The sequence below is a fragment of the Alligator mississippiensis genome, chromosome 4, assembly GCF_030867095.1.
Source record: "Alligator mississippiensis isolate rAllMis1 chromosome 4, rAllMis1, whole genome shotgun sequence".
In the NCBI taxonomy this organism is placed as follows: Eukaryota; Metazoa; Chordata; order Crocodylia; family Alligatoridae; genus Alligator; species Alligator mississippiensis.
Window position 1 is genome coordinate 193,594,545 of NC_081827.1, and position 19,612 is coordinate 193,614,156.

Below are 19,612 nucleotides of genomic sequence, written 5' to 3' on the forward strand. Positions count from 1 at the left end.
AAATGTTCAGCTCTTTGTAAGATTATTTTACCTAGACCTCATGATTTTTTCCCCTTTCTACACTTTTCCAGTAATCATGTAATTACACTTTTACATTTAGTGTTGAATTCAGTTCTTGGAAAAATATCTGTCATTCTTCCTGGCATTCCTTGCTACCCAGATAAACCTGTTCTTTGGAGAAATACAAGATATTAGTTTTCAGGCCTGTCATTCAGAATCTTTCACCAAATTTTGCCTTGCGTATTGCACTAGATAGATTTCCAAATGAGGTGCTAGATTCTCATTTACAATAATGCCATTTTGCATAGTGAAGGCATTGAAAAGGATTTTTTAAATTAAGTGCAGTACCCATTTTAAGAGGGTGTTGTGCCTATTTTAAGACCCCTTTAGGTGGCCAGAAGACTGTAAAGCAACTTTTGATATAAGTGAGAATTGGTCTTGAAAAATTTTAAAACAATATGTCTTCATTCAGGAAACATTTTAATTTATTCAAAAGTCTATCCAAGAAGAACATAGACTACCAGGCACAAGCTGCTAAATCTGTATCAAATGATCCCATGAAACTGAAAATAAATGCTGTTGGTAGCAGTTGTTCTATTACCTCTTGCTGTAAATGAATGGTTTCTGATACAGTTCCTTTAAGTGAATTGCTAAAAATTATCTTGCACAGGTTAATCATCAGAAGAGACCACTTGCTGGAAGATGCCTTTAACCAGATTATGGGTTACTCAAGAAAAGACCTACAGAGAAATAAACTCTATGTCACGTTTGTTGGGGAGGAAGGGTGAGTAGAAGAGGGAAGTAAGCATGAACACAATGTTTATACTATGTTTTGCAGCTGTGCTTGGCTCTTTTACCACCCTGTTGTGGTCTAGAGTGAAAAGAGGAAGGATTGTGGTGAGGAAATGCCACATACAGAAGCCTAGAACCAACAGCTGTTCAGAATGATTTCTTTGGCTTTTTAAAATGTTAAGCTTTTTGTAATGCAAAGCTTTTATAATGTAAAGTTTTTTGTAAAACTTTTCAGAAGTTAGGTGTACGTTTCTATGGACGTTTTGCCAATGTATGTCTCAGTGTCACCAGGAAAGCAGAAAAAAACTTAGTTCTCACGTTTTTCTTATTTCTTTTATCTCTGTTAATTCTGTCTTTGTTTTTCTAATACATAGCACAAACTTTTGTGGACTGAGCTTTCAGCCCACAAAAGCTTGTGCTATATCTATCTAGCTAAGTATCTATCTACCTACTTTGGTTAGTCTATAAAGTGCAAATTTACCCAGCCACTTGATTTCAGACTAACACGTCTAACTACATCTCAGCCCTTACCATAAGAGGCAGATGGTCCTTTGCAAGGTCAGGGTCTTATGTCACAAATAAAACTTTCCAGCGGTCTGCTGCTGTTTGTTAAATAAACAAAAGTATTCCTAACGTCTCCCAGCCATAGCAGCAGATGCTTAGCCTGTGGCCGAGAGAATGCTGATTATTGGAGAGCTTGGAAGTTTTGCAATATGAGGCCAGATTAAGCAATTGATCCGATTTCCCTTCTCCAAATGAAACTTGAATGGTGAACTGTTTTCTGTCTTCAGATTTTAGTTCTTTTGCTTTTTGACCCCTATGTGTTTTTAAAGCCTTTTAATTTCACAAGACACAAAGGGACTAATCTTACCAGACTTCGTCACTGTACAAGAGCCCTAGCAGTATAACCTGATGCAGTTCAGCAGCACAAAGGAAGAACAGCTCATTGTGGTCCACATCCTTTGCCTTGCACCACTCACACAGTAAGTGAAGATGATACAGAGAGATAGAATAAGGGAGGAACGTGTCTAAAAGACCAGCCATGTAGAGGATTTTCTCTCCTTCACATTGTGGTGAAGACAAATAGAGAGTTGTTTGAGTCAATAAACTATAGTAGGTTCTGCAGCTATACCAACTTCTGGCCCAGAGGAATCTGTCCCCCCATCCCTGCAATTTCTGCGTAGTTCAGCTGCTGTGACAAGGTGCAGGTTGGCCTGAGAATGTGGCTCATGTGTCTGGTTTTTCAAATCCTCACACATGCAAATAAATATGCATTTCCTTGCGTACTTGGAATTCTCAGTTATTGGAAGAAGATCAGTTTTGTATCCAACTGTCCATTTGCATACAGATATCTTTTTTTTTTATTCTCACAGCTACAGCTTATGGTTAGGACCTTTTATGGACCTGATTAGCATTACTGTAAATATATACACAAATTTATTCTCTCATATTTCAGATATTTTTTTACTTTTGTTATAGAAACTGGTATAAAATACATCCTGACCCAGTGGCAGGGTGATTGCAGTTGTTTGTTAATAGCCTGTAGGATGTTCCAAAGACTTGTATTGACCCTGGTGCAGTAAAAGCAACTTGTACACCATTAGATAAATTCTTCTTTAAAAAGCCCTAAGATTTGTAGTGTGTTTAAGTGTAACCTTAAAAGCCTAATTTTTAGAAGTAAAGCTTTCCAATAAAATGTGGTGGTCTCTGGCTGCAACTGTGGGCTTGTTGATAAAGATAATTTTACCACATCAGTACAGATTGATAGATAATTTTGATCCAAGCAAAACCCCAGGCCAGGAATTGGGAGGGTTGAAGCAGTACAACACTGAAAGTGTATTGATAACACAGGATTCAGGCACAGGTACTGGGCCTACTCCAAATAGTGATTTTGGCCTTCATTTTCACAACTATCAGTTTCAATCAAACTTTAAAAATAAAGCAAAAAGAATGGAATTCATACATGAAAGAGAGAACTGAGTTAATAATACAAATATAAGGCCAGGTAGATTATTTTCCTTCATCAGACCATGTTAGGATGTTACTTTTCAAAACATGGCCTGGATGAGGGGGCCATATAATACACATTTTTCCTTTCTCCCCTTACAACCAGTCTATATAACACATCCTTGTTTAAAGTAAAGAAGCGGTTAATTATGAGTAACATCAGATTGAATTGACATCAGTCATCTGCTTACAAGTGTATGTTTTGAATGATGAAAGGATGTGTGCAAACGACTCTTGTTTCATCTCAGATTGCGCAAGGATATGTATCTCATAGAGCTCATTTGGTTACACGTAGGAGGATGGGTTGAGGCAACGGAAGGAGTCATAGGAAAAATGTTCAGAGAAGCATATCTTCCCATCCAATCTCTACTTCTTTGCTGCAATTTTTTCTTTATAACATTGAGGAAGGAATTTAATCTGGCATTTCTGTGGCCCTGGAAATCTTAAATCAGTAATGAAATCCTCACTGTATGTACATAATATTTTGATTAACTCTAGGTCTGTTTGCCTAGTAGTTAGGGTAATGTAAACCTCGCTGTTGCCATTTGCACAATTTTAAGATGAATCTTATGATAGCTGGTGTGTTTTTCTTAAATCCTCAGTTGCTTGAGTACATGAAACTCTCTATTCAGTCTTTTTAAGTAAGTTTCTACCCTTTATGTTAACAAAGAAAGCTTGCAAGTGTGGGCTGCATGTTCAAAGCCACATGGGAAATAAAAGAACCTTAGATGTATTTTTTTTTTCTAAATTTAATTATTTTAAAGTAAAATGCATGATTTTGCACAGTTCTACCACAAGAGTGTGTGAGTGTGGGTGCGATATACATGTGGAGCTGGTAAGAAACAGGTAGTTTCGGGGCTTGGATTTGTTATGGACATTAAACATAACAGTATCATCTGTCTATCCTAGATGTTTTTAAGTATACCTGTCATTGTGGTATGTATGTCTTAATTAATGGATAATTATTTGTTTTGGGTCTTCTAAAATGACAGAAGAATGTAAGGATGATTGATGGCATCTAAAAATATGGTGTAAGATCCTTACCCCAGATGTGGCCCCTTTATACCAAGGACAAAACAGTATAAAAGTACCTGTTTCAGTAATGGGAGAAGGCCCCTGGTTCGGGTCTGTGGAGACAACTGTAAGATTTGCTCCCAAAGTCTCTCTACAAGTACGTATTTAGGGGATATGCTCCAAGACAGTGGTGTCCCCTAGTGCACGCAAGTTTCTGGGAAGTACTTTGGTACATAGGTCAACCTAGTCCAATGGGCCCACTGGCCTTTTTAGATTACACCAGTGGTCTCTCTAGCATCAGGGTGAGGGAAACTTGCCAGCCACTTAAAGTTATTTTAGGACTCCCTGAACCCTTAAAGGTGGTGGTCAGAATCTCATCCATGATAAATCCAAAACATTGCTTTTCTTAAAAAACAGAAATTTCCTGCTCAATTAAGGTCACTTGAAAAACAGCAAATCTTTTATCACAGCTAATGGCCCTAGTAGCACAATCTCTTTGTGTCAACTAGTGGATTTATACGGACTGGTTATGGTTTAAAATATTAAGCAGTGCTCCCAGACGTGAGGAAGCCTGCTGCCAACCACAACACTTCTGCTTTTGAATACTCAGATGCCTGCTCCTTATGCAGCTGTTGTGTGGCTGCATGCCTCTTGTATAAAGTGACCTAAGTGCCAAGTCTTTAGTTATGGGATAAACCTAACTGACAAAACAGGAATGTAATGATTGATCCTCTGACATGAGTCATATTAATCCTGTGTACAAAAGGAGCGCTGGGAAATGGCTGGAGTTAGCTCAAGCACAAAGATAGTATTTTAATAGCTACTCTGACAGCCTTGGGACTGCCTGAAGTGTTTACTGATTTAGCCTGTGTGACATATCCTCAGTCTGATGTTCAGGCTTTCATTTCCTTCTGAATTTGAGGGCGGTGCCCACTTCTTCTGTCAGGGTTAGAGACCTGGGAGCTTAATTGAGCCCACAGACTTCTGAATGACTGGGGGAGGATATTCTTCCTTCAGTAGAGCATCAGTGGCTTTATCTGCAGTTCAGCAATGGTCTTTATACCATGTCTTATCCTTATAGGTTACCCTGCTTTTTAGGTGACTGATGAAAGCTAACGTTTTAGAAAAGTGTGGCAGAAACATGATGCTGAAGCTGATCCTTTGTGATAGTTTTTTTCATTCTTTTGCTGTTAGCATCTGGAGGTAAACAGTTTCTTTGCCTCCACCATCCAATCCAGGTGGTCCGTAGGCAGCCTGTTCAGGTTGGTGATCGTTCTAGGTAGCCTGAGCTCTCTTTGCCAACTAAATGAATCAAGATCCTTCTGTTGTGAGGAAAAGTTTTATATTACTTGGTTGACAAAATCTCTGAGATTCATATTGCACTTGTAGCATCTCTGAGGATGGGACAGTAATTTCCAGACACTATGGCTTCTCTCCTTGAGTTTCTGCTGCTGTCACTCACGGCTATATTTGAGATATAACTATGTCCCATAAATTGCTCTGTATTATGTCTTTCTACTGGGAGCTCCACTTAGAGAGAATGGACTGCTTGCTTTCCTTAAGAAAGCGTCTGTGCATCCTTTGCTGAGAAATGATTATTCAGTCTAAACAGTTGCTTTTGTGTCTCCTCCATTTCTAGAGAATACTGAAAAGTCAGGGGTGAGTAAACTTTTGTGATATTCAAGTGCTTCAGGTTTCCTTGACTTTAATCTGATTACAGTTTGGGAATGACACGTGGTTAAATTGGTGAATGAAATTTAGGGATCGATTTGGTGCCCAGACTGATAATAACAGATTTAATCAGCTGCTTTGAAAATGTTTGAAGTAGCATTGACATTTCTGGGACTTTGGCAAAAATAAAGAATACCTGTCCTTTACTCTGTCAATGAGGTTCGAGTGTAGTTTTGCACCATTATTCTGTGAGAAGACACAGAGGAGTCTGTCTTGCTACCCGCCTCCTATGTACTACGGATGTTAGGCTGTTTGGAAGGTTAGGGGAGAGTTACTCACCACGGGATTAACCCAACTTTGTCTCCATCTACCAAGTTGTCTGTCTTTGTGGGTACTATGGCTTCCTTCACCTTTAAACTTTAAAATGTTGATGAATTTATGTTTATAAAGCTTTCTGTGATGAGGAAAGCATTCTTATCGATATCTATAGCTTGGGAACTGAAGTGAAATGAATTCTGTGCCACACACAGCTACAGAAAGGAACTGAACCCAGATCTCCTGGGTCCCAGCCTATTTTTCCTCAAGTGGGTAGATGCAAAGCTACTGTTTGAGAATCAAATTCAAGACCACATGGTTCTTTTTTATATGGATCTTGCTATCATTATTATCTGTACCTTTGTCACTTTGAGACTAGACTACTGCATTGTGAATTATATGAGGTTATGTCTTAAGTCTATTCAGAAACTAAAATTGATGGAGGGTCCAGCCCCAGGTTAAGCTGGTTTTTGTTCTGTGAACAGATTATACTGATCCTCTAGAATTTGCCCTGCTCGCTTTTTGCTTTCCAGGTAGATCCTTCAGATTCTGGTTTTGACATATATTTACATAGCCTGACAGCTATCTGTTCCTTTTGAGTCATGTTGTTGCAGTTAGCAGAGGCGCTTGAGCCAAAGCTTCCTTTTTTGAACTGCAAAGACCATCTGATCAGGCATCCCACACAGAGCACTCACAGCATTGGCATCCACCTTGATCTGAAATAGCCCTGGAAATGGATCTGTTTGCTTAGATTTATGGAAGGAGGGAATAGGATGAGTGCTGGCATTTTTAAAGGGCGGAAAATACAATGAAAACTCTTTTTGGAAGGGAATCTGGTTATTTTGTAAGGGGCAGAATCATGCTATTATATATTATTATTCTACATTTTTAATGACTAATGGCATCCAAAGTTATGTCCCAGTTCATATATTTATATATCAAAATATAACTTGTATATTGATATATTAAAATAAGAAAAAAGATACATAGCTATACATACAGTTCAAAGTGGGTCCTTGTGAGTTACATAACCATTAACTGTTGGATATTAGCTGTGTATCAGATAACTGCTTTCATTCTTACCAGGTACAGACTCTCCTTTAAAGTTTAGTATCTACCTTTTTTGTGAGTTTTATCTTGGTACTAGGGCTAATTATGATTCCTGAGGGTACAGAAGGTTCTTTATGTTCCTTGTTTGGGGTTATAATAATTCACATTCACTGTGAAAAGTCCCCTAGCTTTCCATTTTTCACCTTTCCAGAAGTATTAACCTTATTATGGTCCAGTTGTGACCCTGGGGGAAATGGCAGGACTGCAAGCTCATCCTTAATGCTGTTTCAGCAGTCAGACTCTTCAGCCTGTGTGTAATCATGTCACTCAGAGAATGCATTTCCTTCAGTGCCTGCTAGTCCAAGATTGCTGTTTCTAATAACAAAGTTGATAAATAACCACCATATTCCCTAAGAATAAATAGTCTTTTAGATCAGGGAAGACAAAGCAATTATTTGATTTACAATTATATTTCTCAGGACAAAACCCATTGGGTTGTTCTTATAGCTCCCAATCTGTAAAAACAAAATATGATTTTTTTTCATTTTTCAACTTTGGACTAGCAGTGGCTTTTTTATATTGTACACTGTACATACAAGAGATTTCTGCTTTTCCTTCAGCTGCGTTTCCTTTAGCTTTCCTTTCTATTATATCTCAACACTAGACAGTAATATACTAAATTAAGCCTTCAGTGATGATTATTTGTATTTTACTTAAGAGAATTCCACACAGTAGAAGTGACAGGGTGTTAGAAAAGCATAGCATGTATGTTTAAGGAAAACAAATTGTAGAAGAAACCATTTGTGTAAAATAAATCCTTTGTATTAACTTTATTTTTGTAAAGGTTGGATTACAGTGGACCTTCAAGAGAATTTTTCTTTCTGGTGTCCAGAGAACTATTCAATCCATATTATGGTTTATTTGAATATTCAGCCAATGATACCTACACAGTTCAAATTAGTCCCATGTCTGCTTTTGTGGACAATCACCATGAGTGGTAAGAATTATTTTTTCAATCTTAATTTTTAAATGTTTTTTCTATTGTCCCCATTTGCAGAGAATCAGCTCATACATAATCAGACATGTACTATGGAATTTTATCTTTTTAACCAATAGTAATCAAATAATTGCATTTCTTTAGACTCTCCTCACTGGGTTTTCTCTTGGGTTGGTTTTAAATGATATTTCTCATCAGGTCAACAAAGCTGACTTTTCTCTAATGTGCATTGTGGGATTGGCTCACAATATGAAATGCCATGCTGCTTTTGCACAAGCAGTCACTTCACCCAAGTCGCTTCACTATCAGCCCTTTGTGCATGAAAATAGACTAGTTTAGTCAGCTCAGTGAATAAGGGGAGATTTCAGCTGCATGTCATAGTTTAGGATTTCTCCACCAATACAGATCATGTCCAGCAAGGCATTCGATCTCTGGTGGAGGAAACTCTATGGAATCTTGTTCTTCTGATAAAGCAGTCAGTGGTAAATATAAAAGTGTCTGGATCAAAAGGCACTCTATATAACCTTTAAAACATGAGGTCAGGATCTACAATGAGGGATCTGAAGGCAATCAGAGAAAAAAATGAAAGGTTGTATAGTTAATTTATTTAAAATTAATTAATGGTAGTATTAAGAGTGCTGCTCTAGCCACGATGGTCTAGAAATTATGCAAGAAGCAAGGATTTGTTAGGGTGATAAGTTTTATTGGAACAAGTATAGTTGAGATAGACAAGCTTTAGGATGCAAGACATTCTTCATTGGGAATGTCTTGCATTCAAAAGCTTGTCTAACTCTATCCCAGCTATACAGGTGGTCCAATAAGAGATACAGGTATCCCTTGATTTATGTCTGTTCTTTATATTTGAATTCGCTCTTATGCGATGAGCATATTTAGACCCATAATTCATTATATGCGATGTAAATTCACTCTTATGTGATCAGCATAGACGCCCCCCCCACCCAAGCAGGTAAGTCTGTGTGGGGAGGAGAAAGGGCCCCACTCACCCCAGCCCTGGCTGCAGTGGCCTCAGGAGCGGCTGGCACCAGTGGCCTGCAGCCGCTGGGCTGCGCTGTGCTCCGCCTGTCCCCCTGTGCCTGGGCTCAATCCAGCTCCTGGGCTGTGCTGTGCCATGCATGGTGCAGGAAGCTGTTGTCGGCTGCTCCCGGGGCCGCTCCAACACGGGCTGGCGTGAGTGCAGACAAGCAGAGCCCCAGGCAGCACGGGGCGCAGCATTCACCCCAGCCCTGGCTGCAGCAGCCCTGGGAGTGGCCAGCTGCCTGCAGGTGCTGGGCTGTATCGTGCTCTACCTGTCCCCACTCATTTCTGCTCCTGGGCTGCACCGTGCCCTGGTGCAGGCAGCTGGCATTGGCCACTCCTGGGGCTGCTGCAGCAGGAACTGGAGTGAGTGGGGACAGACAGAGCCCCAGTGGCTACAGGCAACTGGTGTCAGCTGCTTCTGGGGCTGCTGCTGCAGCAGGGACTGGGGTGAGTGCTGCGCCCCTCGCCACCCAGGGCTCCACTTGCCCTCACTCACCCCAGCTCATGCTGGAGCGGCCCCAGAAGCAGCTGACACCAGCTGCCTGCACCAGGGCACAGCACAGCCCAGGAGTAGAGGTGAGTGGGGACAGGTGGAGCCCAGGCATGGGGGACAGGCAGAGCATGGTGTAGCCCAGCAGCTGCAGGCAGCTGGTGCTGGCCACTCCTAAGGCTGCTGCAGCCGGGGCTGGGGTGAGTGCCACTCTGTTCCCTCTGCTTTGCTGTCTTGTGCAACCCCAGGAGCAGCACCCCCTCCCCCCACCCCTTAGCTAGTCCCAGCCTCCCTCCCTCTCCCCATGTGAACCTATCCCTATTTGTTACACTGTAAAGTGGGTTCACTTTATGTGAATTAGATTTATCTGCAGTTCTCCAGGAACGCATGTATAGCATAAATTGAGGGAAACCTGTATAACCCTAAGAAATCCTTGCCTCTTTAAAACTAAGGCCATTTTTACATGAACCAGATTTCATGATTAAGGGCCCAACTCTCAGCAGATACTGATCAGTGCATCTCTGTAGAAGTCAGTGGATCTGTGCCCATAAGCACCAGCAGTGAATCTGGATCTAAGCACTTAAATTACAGCAACTCTGGGATGGCGGTTATAAGTCCCAGTACTCTAGAGGCAAACTAGAGCCTCAAATGATAGAAGCCTGTTGTAATGAAGTGTAGTTGAGAGGTTCATAGACATTAGGGATGGAAGGGACCTCACAAGATCTTTGGGTCCAGCCCCCTGCCCAAGGGGCAGGAAGTCAGCTGGGGTCAGATCATCCCAGCAAGATAAGTATCCACCCCATCAAAATAAGCATCCAGGTATGGCATTACTTGTACAAGGACTGGCTGGCTAGGTGCACTGTGTATCTGTGCACCTGTTGATTTAGAAGTATAAATTCATTAAGAACAAACTGTAAATGCAGTATCTGAAAAGGGTGCAGGCAGCAAGGAAGGAAAAACTTCAGGGTTGTGAATGGCTCTGCTAACCTTTTTATGTTCTTCCCCAGCCATATTTATGCAGAGAGCTAGCTAATGATGAGTGGTGTGTGAGCCCATTCTTTCTGAGACACTAGTGCCAGACTTGCATAGCTCTTGCCTCAGGGGGAATGTAAGGAATGTAGTTGTGGCCAGTCCCTGTGCATGGAGGGAAAAGGCTTTGTGTGCTGCCTCCCCATCATGCACACTCTGCATAGACAAAGACATAATCAAGTGCTGGTCTTTCTGACTGTAACAATGCTGAGGTTGTGTCCAAACAAAAGGGCTATAAACTTCCCTTTTTCACAGAAATCCTTAGGTTGAGCTCTGTTTTCAGATATTTGGAGGGCTGATATAATGCAAGACATTTTCACAGTGACCTACAATACACACTGTTTCTAAAAAGGGAACCGTGCTCTTAGCTAGGGTTACCAGATTTCCAGTTTCAAAAAAGAGGACACCTGTTGTGGTGGGGGGTAATATGATTGTGGAGGAGGCAGTGATATGCCTGTGCCCTACCCCTGCCCCTCACTCTCAAGCCACATCCCCCAGCCCTGCTGCTGCCCCTCACTTCTGGCCCACAGTATCCCGCCCCTGCCCCCGTAACCATGCTGGTGTCCCCCCTCCAAACCTACATCCCCTCCCAGTCCCTGCTGACACCCCTGGCTCCTGACCCACTGTCCATCAGCCCCCTGGTGACCCTTGCTCCTAAGCTACAGCCCTGCTCCCCTCCCCCCAGCCCTGTCAGTGCCCCTCACTCCTGACCCATGCCCCCCCCACCTTCCCAGCCCTGCTGCCCACATAGCTCCCCACTGGCCTCGAAGAACCCCGCTGCCCCCTTCCCTCACTGGAGGGGCAGGCAGCCCTGGCAGGCACTTGCCCCCCTCGTGCTTGTATGCATGTGCACACGCTCCCCAAGCCCTGGCCTTACCTGCCTACAGCCTCCAGGGCTTGTGAGTAGACGCATCCCCCACTTGTGATGTCCCTCCCCTGCTCCCCACATCCCCAAGCAGCTCCTTGCTGGGGCAAGCCAGAAGGTGCTGGGAAAAACTTCCATGCTAAGCGGAGGCAGAGGAAAATCCTGGATATTCATTGATATTTTAAAAAACTGCCCGGATGGAGATGGGAAGACCCAAAAACAGGACACGTTGTAACTTTACTTTAACATCTAACAGAATATATACAAAGACCAGTTTTTCATACTTGCTGTTTGCCTGATCTCAGTCCCATCAGTATGAGCAAGTCTAAGAGGATTTACATCATGCCAATACAGAATGAATTAGTATACAGTTTCTGTGACTGAAAAGTAGTCAGTTTAAATGTAAAACAGAGGGACTTTCCATGCCCTGCAGACTTGGCTTTCCCCTAGACCCTAGAGTGAATTTTAAAGGAACACAAAAAGAAACATGATACTACAATGGAGCCTTAGCTATCTGGTTTAAATATACTGTTAAGAAACTTGTGTATATAACTTGTATGTGTGGATTGCAAGGCAACATGTAAACCACAAAGTCTGAGTATACTGGGTATAACTCATTTCCTTTGTCTTTTAGGTTCAGGTTTAGTGGTCGAATCCTTGGTCTTGCTCTGATACATCAATATCTGCTAGATGCCTTCTTTACCCGGCCCTTTTATAAAGCCCTCCTCCGAATGTAAGTGGAACTGTTCTCTCTTTTGCAGTAAATGTTCAACTTTTCATACCTAGGAAAATAAAGCCATATAAGTAATTATTTGGTCACTTGTCTACAAGGATCCTGGTTTTCTCTGTTTAAAAACTGCAAATTCTCTGGTTAAACCCCCCAAAATCCGTGTTTTTCCATGATTAAGATGAAACACCACTATGTAAATAGGTATCAATTTAACACAATTTTTATTGACATATTTACAGTTTTAAAGCAATTTGGAAGCCTACCAGTGCCTCCATCATTATAATAAAATTAATTCTAAATACCTATATATTTTAGCATTTGACTATCATGGAAAATCAGAGCTCCCCTTGCCACCTTCCCTCACCAGGATGTGGGTCCAGCTGTGGCTGTCCCCCTGCTGCTTTGTGGCACTGAGCAACCCTGATATGTCGGTGCCTGCCTCTGCCCACATTGCTGCCCCTCAGTCCTACTAGTGCCTCTCACTCCTGACCCACAGTCCCCTAGCCCTGCTGGTTCTCCTTACTCCTAACCCACAATCCTCTGCTCCCCCAGGCCATGCTGATGCCCCTCACTCCCAACCCACAGGCCCCCGTCCCCCCCAGTGCTCCTCACTCCCAAGCAGCCACAGCTCCCCCAGCCCTGTCGGTGCCCCTTACTCTTGACCTGCAGCCTTATATCCCCACCCCCAGCTCTGGTGGAGAGGGTCCCCAGCTGCTGCTGTCCCACCCCTGTCTCTCACATCCCCATCCCCTCTACATACCCCTGCCACACACACACACACACACACACACACACACACACACACACACACACACAGCCCTCCAGACAGTCCCCAAGCCCTGGCCCTCCAACCTCTGCCCCCCATGGACTTACCTGCATCCAGCTGCTGGGGCTAGTTCGACCACGCTGCCTGGCTTTATGCCAGCTATGCGTGTATGTGTGTGTACATGCATGTGGTGTCCCCTTCTTCCAGTAGCCCTTCTCCCACTTCTCCCAGCCCCAACCAGGTCCTTGTAGGCTGAAAGGCTGCCAGCCTGCAAAGGGCAATCTGTGGTTTCCTATGGTTTCCTTTAAAGTGGAAAATCCACACTTTTCTCCTTTAAAGAGGGAAATCCACATTTCCTCCTTCAAATGAGAAAACCTGCATTTTTCCACATTAAATGGAAAACCTGGATCCCTGCTTATAGTTAATCCAAGATTTATTTTAGTCTTTTTGCTCCAACTTATGGTATTAGCTAGTTACCTTATAACTCAAATGTTGATTGTGATCAGTATGAAAACCTCGTGATTAATTTTAACCTTTTAAATTATCTTTCTGCTATAAAATACTTGAAGTCATGCAAAGATTGTGGTATTATTACAGATATTAATAAATTGCTTGTTCATTTCGCTTTAATGAGTTGTAGAACAGGATATGAATCACTCGACAATCTAGGTTTAAGACCAGCATTTTCAAAGGTAGCCTTTAATTTTTGGTTGCCTCCAATTTGACTTGCTCAGCTTTAAGATACCTTGGGTCTGATTTTGAAAACTACTGCTATGGTATACCCACTGCTTCAGCTCAAGATGAAAACTGCAGTTGCTCAACACCACTCAAAGTCAGGACTGATGTATCTCAAGTTTGGGGACCTAAAAATTAAGCACCTAAAATTGGGAGTCAATATTTATGCGTTTTGGAAGGGTGATTTCTATTTGTCTGAAAAGCATCCTGCAGATTTATGGAACCGTGGAAATAAAACATTACTATTTATGTATTTGCTTTTATAGCATGTAAACTTGTAGTAAGTGCTTTACAATATTTTTTTTAAACATGATTCCTGCCCCTACAAGCTAATTTTAGAGGAGATGTCATGAAGGGAGCTAATAGAATAGTATAGAGCCTGAGCAAAGAAGAGCAAAGACTCTTGCAGTAATATCATGTAATCATTAAATTCCATTAGCTCTTTATCTTAGTGCTTATCTAGATAAGTTTTAAAAATAACCCAGGGCCAGCGCCTGCCACCTTAACCACACTGGTTCTGATTCATGAGTTCAGTAAGAAACAGCAAAGTGGCTGCATGCTTCTCCACCAGAGGCCTTCTGTAGAGTTACATAGCTGGTTCTAATGGCTTTGTAGTCTGTACACATCCCTGCAGGAAACTCTGATGTGCGTAGGGCATTCCTGGGTCAGTGAGGGTCATATTACTCCACCCATTCTGCTGCAGGGCGCAAGTTAAAATAATTTTTGTCCCAAGCCAACTCCTGACACTCTTTAAGTAACAAAGAACTGAGCTGCCTCCCATCGGTCTTTTCATGAGCCTTAGCACAGAAACAAGGTTAGATTCCCCTGGTGGGGTAGCAGTGAGAGGTACTTTATGAAAGGTAAGATGTTATTCAGTGTTAATAAGCATGGCAGGATTTGACCTAAGTAAATGTTGCTGTTACCTGACTTCTGGTGGGGATCTTGGAAGAAGTTAGAGCTAACAAAGGGCTTGAATGAGAAGAGGGTAGATGGCCTGCAGACTGGGTTGGGAAGGATGTGCCTGCTTTAGCAGCAACATAGCCAAAAGCACAACAGACAGTTTTGGGAGATGTGGATAACTAAGCTGTGAAAGCTTGCATCATTGGCCAAGTAGGGCAGTCAAAGAGGTGATTGAGTAGGAACCTGAGCAATAAGTACAGTGCCAGTTGCTAGTGATAAGAAGTTCCTATTTCTTTTATGGGATGAATTGCGTACTATCTGTAGATGGCTTATTTCTATCTATAGAATTATTAGGGTTTTATTTTCCTATATTTCAGGTCTAAAATAAAGTTTCATGAAATACAGGGCAAACACCTGGGAACAATATGAAATATATAAATAAAAGGTCTTTAAAATTTCAAAGTTGGAGTCTATAGTTTAGCAAAATGGAGAGAATAAGTGTGGAACAGGCAGCCACTGTTACCATTAGCAGGCGAACACACAAAGTCAGAATAGTTTCTACTAATTTGACTTCAGGACCTCAGCACAAAGGAATCTAGTAACCACTGTTCTTTGTTCTGTTGGTTTCTCTGAGCTCCCTTTATTCTCAGTATGTTTTGTAGGGCTGTCCTGTCTAGCTCTGTTACTGAGCACACACTATGGCTGTCAGCTATATATGTATGTTTTCTTCTTGTTTATGTTAGACTATGTGACCTGAGTGACTTGGAATACCTTGATGAGGAGTTCCACCAGAGTTTGCAGTGGATGAAAGACAACGATATACATGATATCCTAGATCTCACATTCACTGTAAATGAAGAAGTTTTTGGGCAGGTGTGAAAGATTCTTACTTTCCTTTCCTTTCCTCTTTATAGTCTATTATGTCACTGTTTCTTTGGACTTAAATATGATTGTCATTCCCAACTGATTTTAAGTACTTTTTAATAAAAATCATATATGATACAGACAGCTTTAAAATCTTATGGAAATGTATCATCTATTGCCAAGCATGGCTTTCTGATTAAAAAGACTTTCTGAAGACTATATGAAATGTCACATACTTGAGTTTTCTTTGCTGACAGTAGTTCATCTAAATTTTGTCAGTATTGTCTGTCAGCATTCAAAGGTTATATGATATAGGAAAACTCATTTCTAACATCTATCTACAGGGATGACAATGCAAAATTGGTTTATCTCTCTTATTTTGTAGCTTGTTTCTAAGTCATGATTTCATCAAAACAGGGGCTTCATCTGTATCATCTGAATTTATGTACTCCTGTTCAGTAAAGCTGGCCTCTGCTTGGTTAATCATATTGGGAATTAGCATAACAAAATGTACAAGTGATCCTTTTTGTCTTTACATTATTTTGTGGTGGGGTTTTTAATTTTATTTTATTTTAACCTTTTAGATCACTGAACGGGAATTAAAGCCAGGAGGTGCCAACATCCCAGTCACAGAGAAAAACAAAAAAGAATACATAGAGAGAATGGTGAAATGGAGAATTGAGAGAGGGGTTGTGCAGCAAACAGAAAGTCTAGTTCGTGGTTTCTATGAGGTAAAAAAAATCCTACTTGTGAACTGGTTCCCCAACAAACATTTTCTCAATATGAATTTTTAATGCTCCCAACAATATAGTATATATAACACATGTAAAACTAGAAGTAACAGTGCATAAGTCCAAACAGTGGATTAATTTTATTATTTTGTAACAGTCAAATGTCTTAGTATGTAAATGAAAGTAATTGTTGGTCATTGAGTAGCTACGCTTTGTCATGCCTACTATTCACATTAGTGGCAGTAGATACTCTGATGTGTACAGTCTAGCCTTTTCTTTTATTCTTGAAATGATCTTATTTAGACATAGAAGAAGTTTTTTACTTCACCCCAGCCTAGCAGAGTTGCCTAAGTGTATGTCAAATGTATGTTTTCTGCATTTTCTACATTTGGTCATCGAACTTGAATGTATTGAATCCCTATTGCCCTGTAGTGTTTCAGTATTATTTGTTGAATAACTTGCCTTCCAGAAAGTATGATCTTCATATAAAGTTGAATGCAGTTACAGTGTTAAAACAAAACAGACCACAACACAATAAAACCATACACAGAGTGGAAGAACAGTCTGTTTATTTGACTTTTGAAAAATGTTTAAACCTTAAAATTTGCCATGCATTGAACAAGCCAGAACACCTCTTTGCTTGAAAAATAATACTATATTTGTAATGGAGGAGCTTATTTAGTAAAAGGCAAAAATAATAGAAGCAATGAGTACTTTTTCTGTATTTTGTTTCCCTTTACAGGTGGTTGATGCTCGACTTGTGTCTGTATTTGATGCAAGAGAACTGGAACTGGTTATTGCTGGCACAGCAGAAATTGACTTAAGTGACTGGAGAAATAACACAGAGTATAGAGGAGGTGACGTTAATTTTTCAGTTTTGCTATTCGTAATAAATTCTAAAACAGCATCATCATTATTTTAAGCTATCCCATTCTACATCATCCTATGAAATATATTATTATTATTTAATGTCAAAATATCATTATTTTCCTGGTTAGTTTTGGATTAAGAGCAGACATTTTAGTAACTTTTAGCTTTCCTTCCTGTTCCCATATTCACAGCACTTCCTTGGTAGTCATCTTCATGGACAGCAGTCAGATATCAGACTTTTTGGAATCAATGGCAAATGGCAGCCATATCTATTTAGTTGAAACCACCTAATTTCTACCTGCAAAGGGTATAGGGAACTGGCTGTGATCCTAAGTGAGGCATGGCTTCAGTCCCAGTGAGAACAATGGGAGCTGATGGCAGCTACTGTGAGTGAGATGGCTGTAACCATTCTGACACGAGGCACAACTTTAAAAAAAAATTACCCCCCCCATGTCACCAGAGTTAATAATGCTACTTAGCAACTTGCTAGGGATTGATATGTCTATATATTTGCAAAAGGGATTTTGTATTTCTGTTTCTTAACAAATTGGATGAATGCCTGCCTTTGATTTGCAACAAAGTACAGTAAACCTGGTGAGAGCCCTTGTTTTGTTTCACTTTTTTCCCATTGATTTAGACATATAGAGATTTGCACTGTAACCAAGGATGAGAAAGGAGAAGGTCAATAACTATTAGCATTTCAAATATATTCTCTCACAAACTTATAAATAAAGCTAAAAGACCCAAAAGTAATGTAGCTTTTGTTGTTCTAACAGGTTACCATGACAATCATATTGTAATTCGCTGGTTCTGGGCTACTGTAGAAAGGTTCAACAATGAACAAAGACTAAGGCTGTTACAGGTGAGAGATCAGTTGATTCCTATAGATATATTCCTCCCCATTGTATATTAGATGTTAAATTACATTCCAGGATGATGACATTTTTTGATAGTGTGGAACATGGGAAGGACCTGGGAACTCTGCAGTCTCCTTCAGAGGCTTTCTGGTAGGGCTATGTGATGCTTCGGTCCCCGATTCGATTCGGTGGAGATTGAGCCCAGTTCGGTGACCGAATCTCTGGATCCGAATAGAATTGGGAGACCCTTTAAGCTCTCCGAATCGATTCAGAGAGTTCCAATTTGATTTGGAAAGATTTGACAATTTGGACATAGATACAGCTTTAAATGTTTTTTCTATATACCTCAAGGTACCAGGCGGCTCATAAATGCTGTGATGCTGGGGTGGATGGAGTGTCCCACAGGAAAGTGGGGAGAGGGGGGCTCCCCAGTGCGTTTGGCAGCAGACCCAGAAGTGAACTAGGAGATTGGTGCCTCCTGGGTCTGGGGGGATACCCGGGGTCCCCCTGCAGCTGATCTCCAAGCTATAGGAGCATGGGGGGGGTCCCCCCAATGCACTCGGCAGAAGTGGACTGGAAGTTTCCTGTGAGATGCTCCATACGCCCCAGCATTGCAGCATTCACAAGTCACGCCTGGTACCTTGGAGAATGTAGAAAAAACATTTAAAGCTGTGCCTATGACTGAATCGCTGATTCTCTGAATCAGCATCGAATCTTCAGATTCGGATTCAGCGGAATCGAATCAGGGACAATGATCCGAATCAACGAATAGAATCACTGTCCCCAATTTGGGCCAAATCTGAATTGAATATGGCTCGTTTCACACACCCCTACTTTCTGGAATAAGTGTAGAGGACTTGTTCTCAGGGCTTTTTTTTCTAAAAGGTTATATTGGGTGTCTAAGTGGACTCTTTAAAAGAAAATTAGTCTAAGAAGCCCTTAGTCTAAGAAGCCCTCTCTCCTTCTCTACTATCAGGAAATATCTGTCTCTAGAACTTCCCTGTTTCTGACTCCCTCTCACAGAGGGTCTTATGAAATGCTTTTACATGAGCAATTTGACTTCAGTGGGAACACCAATATGAGTAAAGTTACTCGGGTGCACAAACACTGAAAGACCCTTCATTTGTGCATTGATTCTTAATAGAGTATAACCTCATGAATCCAAGCATGCTTGGGACTGAACACCTGGCAGAAATGTGAAAATTCCCGATTTTTGAAACCAGAGAGGTGGCCGGTCCCGGAGTGGTGGTAGGGCAGGGTGGCGGGAAGGGTAGTGGCAGTCAGTCCTGGACCAGCAGCTGTACGTGGAGCAGCAACAGCAGGATGGTGGATGGCAGTTATAGCTGCTGTATGCAAGCTTCCCTCTCTACTGCTCTGGGACCGGCTGCCACGACTCCCTGATGGAGTGTAGTTTTAAAAAGTGCTGGATTTTCAATAATTCCAGATTTTTTATATCTGGATTTATGAGGTTATACTGTGCTCTGTTTGTGTTGACAGTTTGTTACAGGCACCTCCAGCATACCTTATGAAGGCTTTGCCTCTCTGAGAGGGAGCAATGGGCCAAGAAGATTCTGTGTAGAAAAATGGGGGAAAATCACTGCTCTTCCAAGGTAAACCTATATATTTGTATACATTTTTGTACTTACAGCTATTGTTGAAAAATGTCAAAGTATATTTTAAACTACTTGCATATTTCTAACTCAGTTCACTGTGAGCTGGTTGTGGTAAATATCATGATATTTTGCCTGCTGAAACCATTAACTATTGAGGTGTTGAATGAAGTTTGTGAAGTGTGAACAGCTGTCATAAACTACAGTGAGAAAGGCAATCTAATTGTGCTTAATACTCTGTATCTTAACATTTCTGTTTCTTTATTACTTCATTACATTTT

At 41.3% G+C, this 19,612-nt stretch overlaps 1 protein-coding gene across 4 annotated transcripts in view; it reads left to right on the plus strand.

The window, feature by feature from the left end:
* Positions 1-19,612, plus strand: part of HECW2 (HECT, C2 and WW domain containing E3 ubiquitin protein ligase 2) — a 330,879-nt gene that overhangs the window by 291,951 nt on the left and 19,316 nt on the right. For all 4 annotated transcript variants that reach the window (XM_019492110.2, XM_019492111.2, XM_059727232.1 and 1 more), the window contains 8 exons: positions 671-784; positions 7,694-7,846; positions 11,903-12,001; positions 15,143-15,272; positions 15,848-15,994; positions 16,737-16,851; positions 17,641-17,726; positions 19,219-19,331. In XM_019492110.2, the coding sequence (XP_019347655.1) occupies positions 671-784; positions 7,694-7,846; positions 11,903-12,001; positions 15,143-15,272; positions 15,848-15,994; positions 16,737-16,851; positions 17,641-17,726; positions 19,219-19,331 (957 nt within the window). The remainder of the gene's footprint in view (positions 1-670; positions 785-7,693; positions 7,847-11,902; positions 12,002-15,142; positions 15,273-15,847; positions 15,995-16,736; positions 16,852-17,640; positions 17,727-19,218; positions 19,332-19,612) is intronic.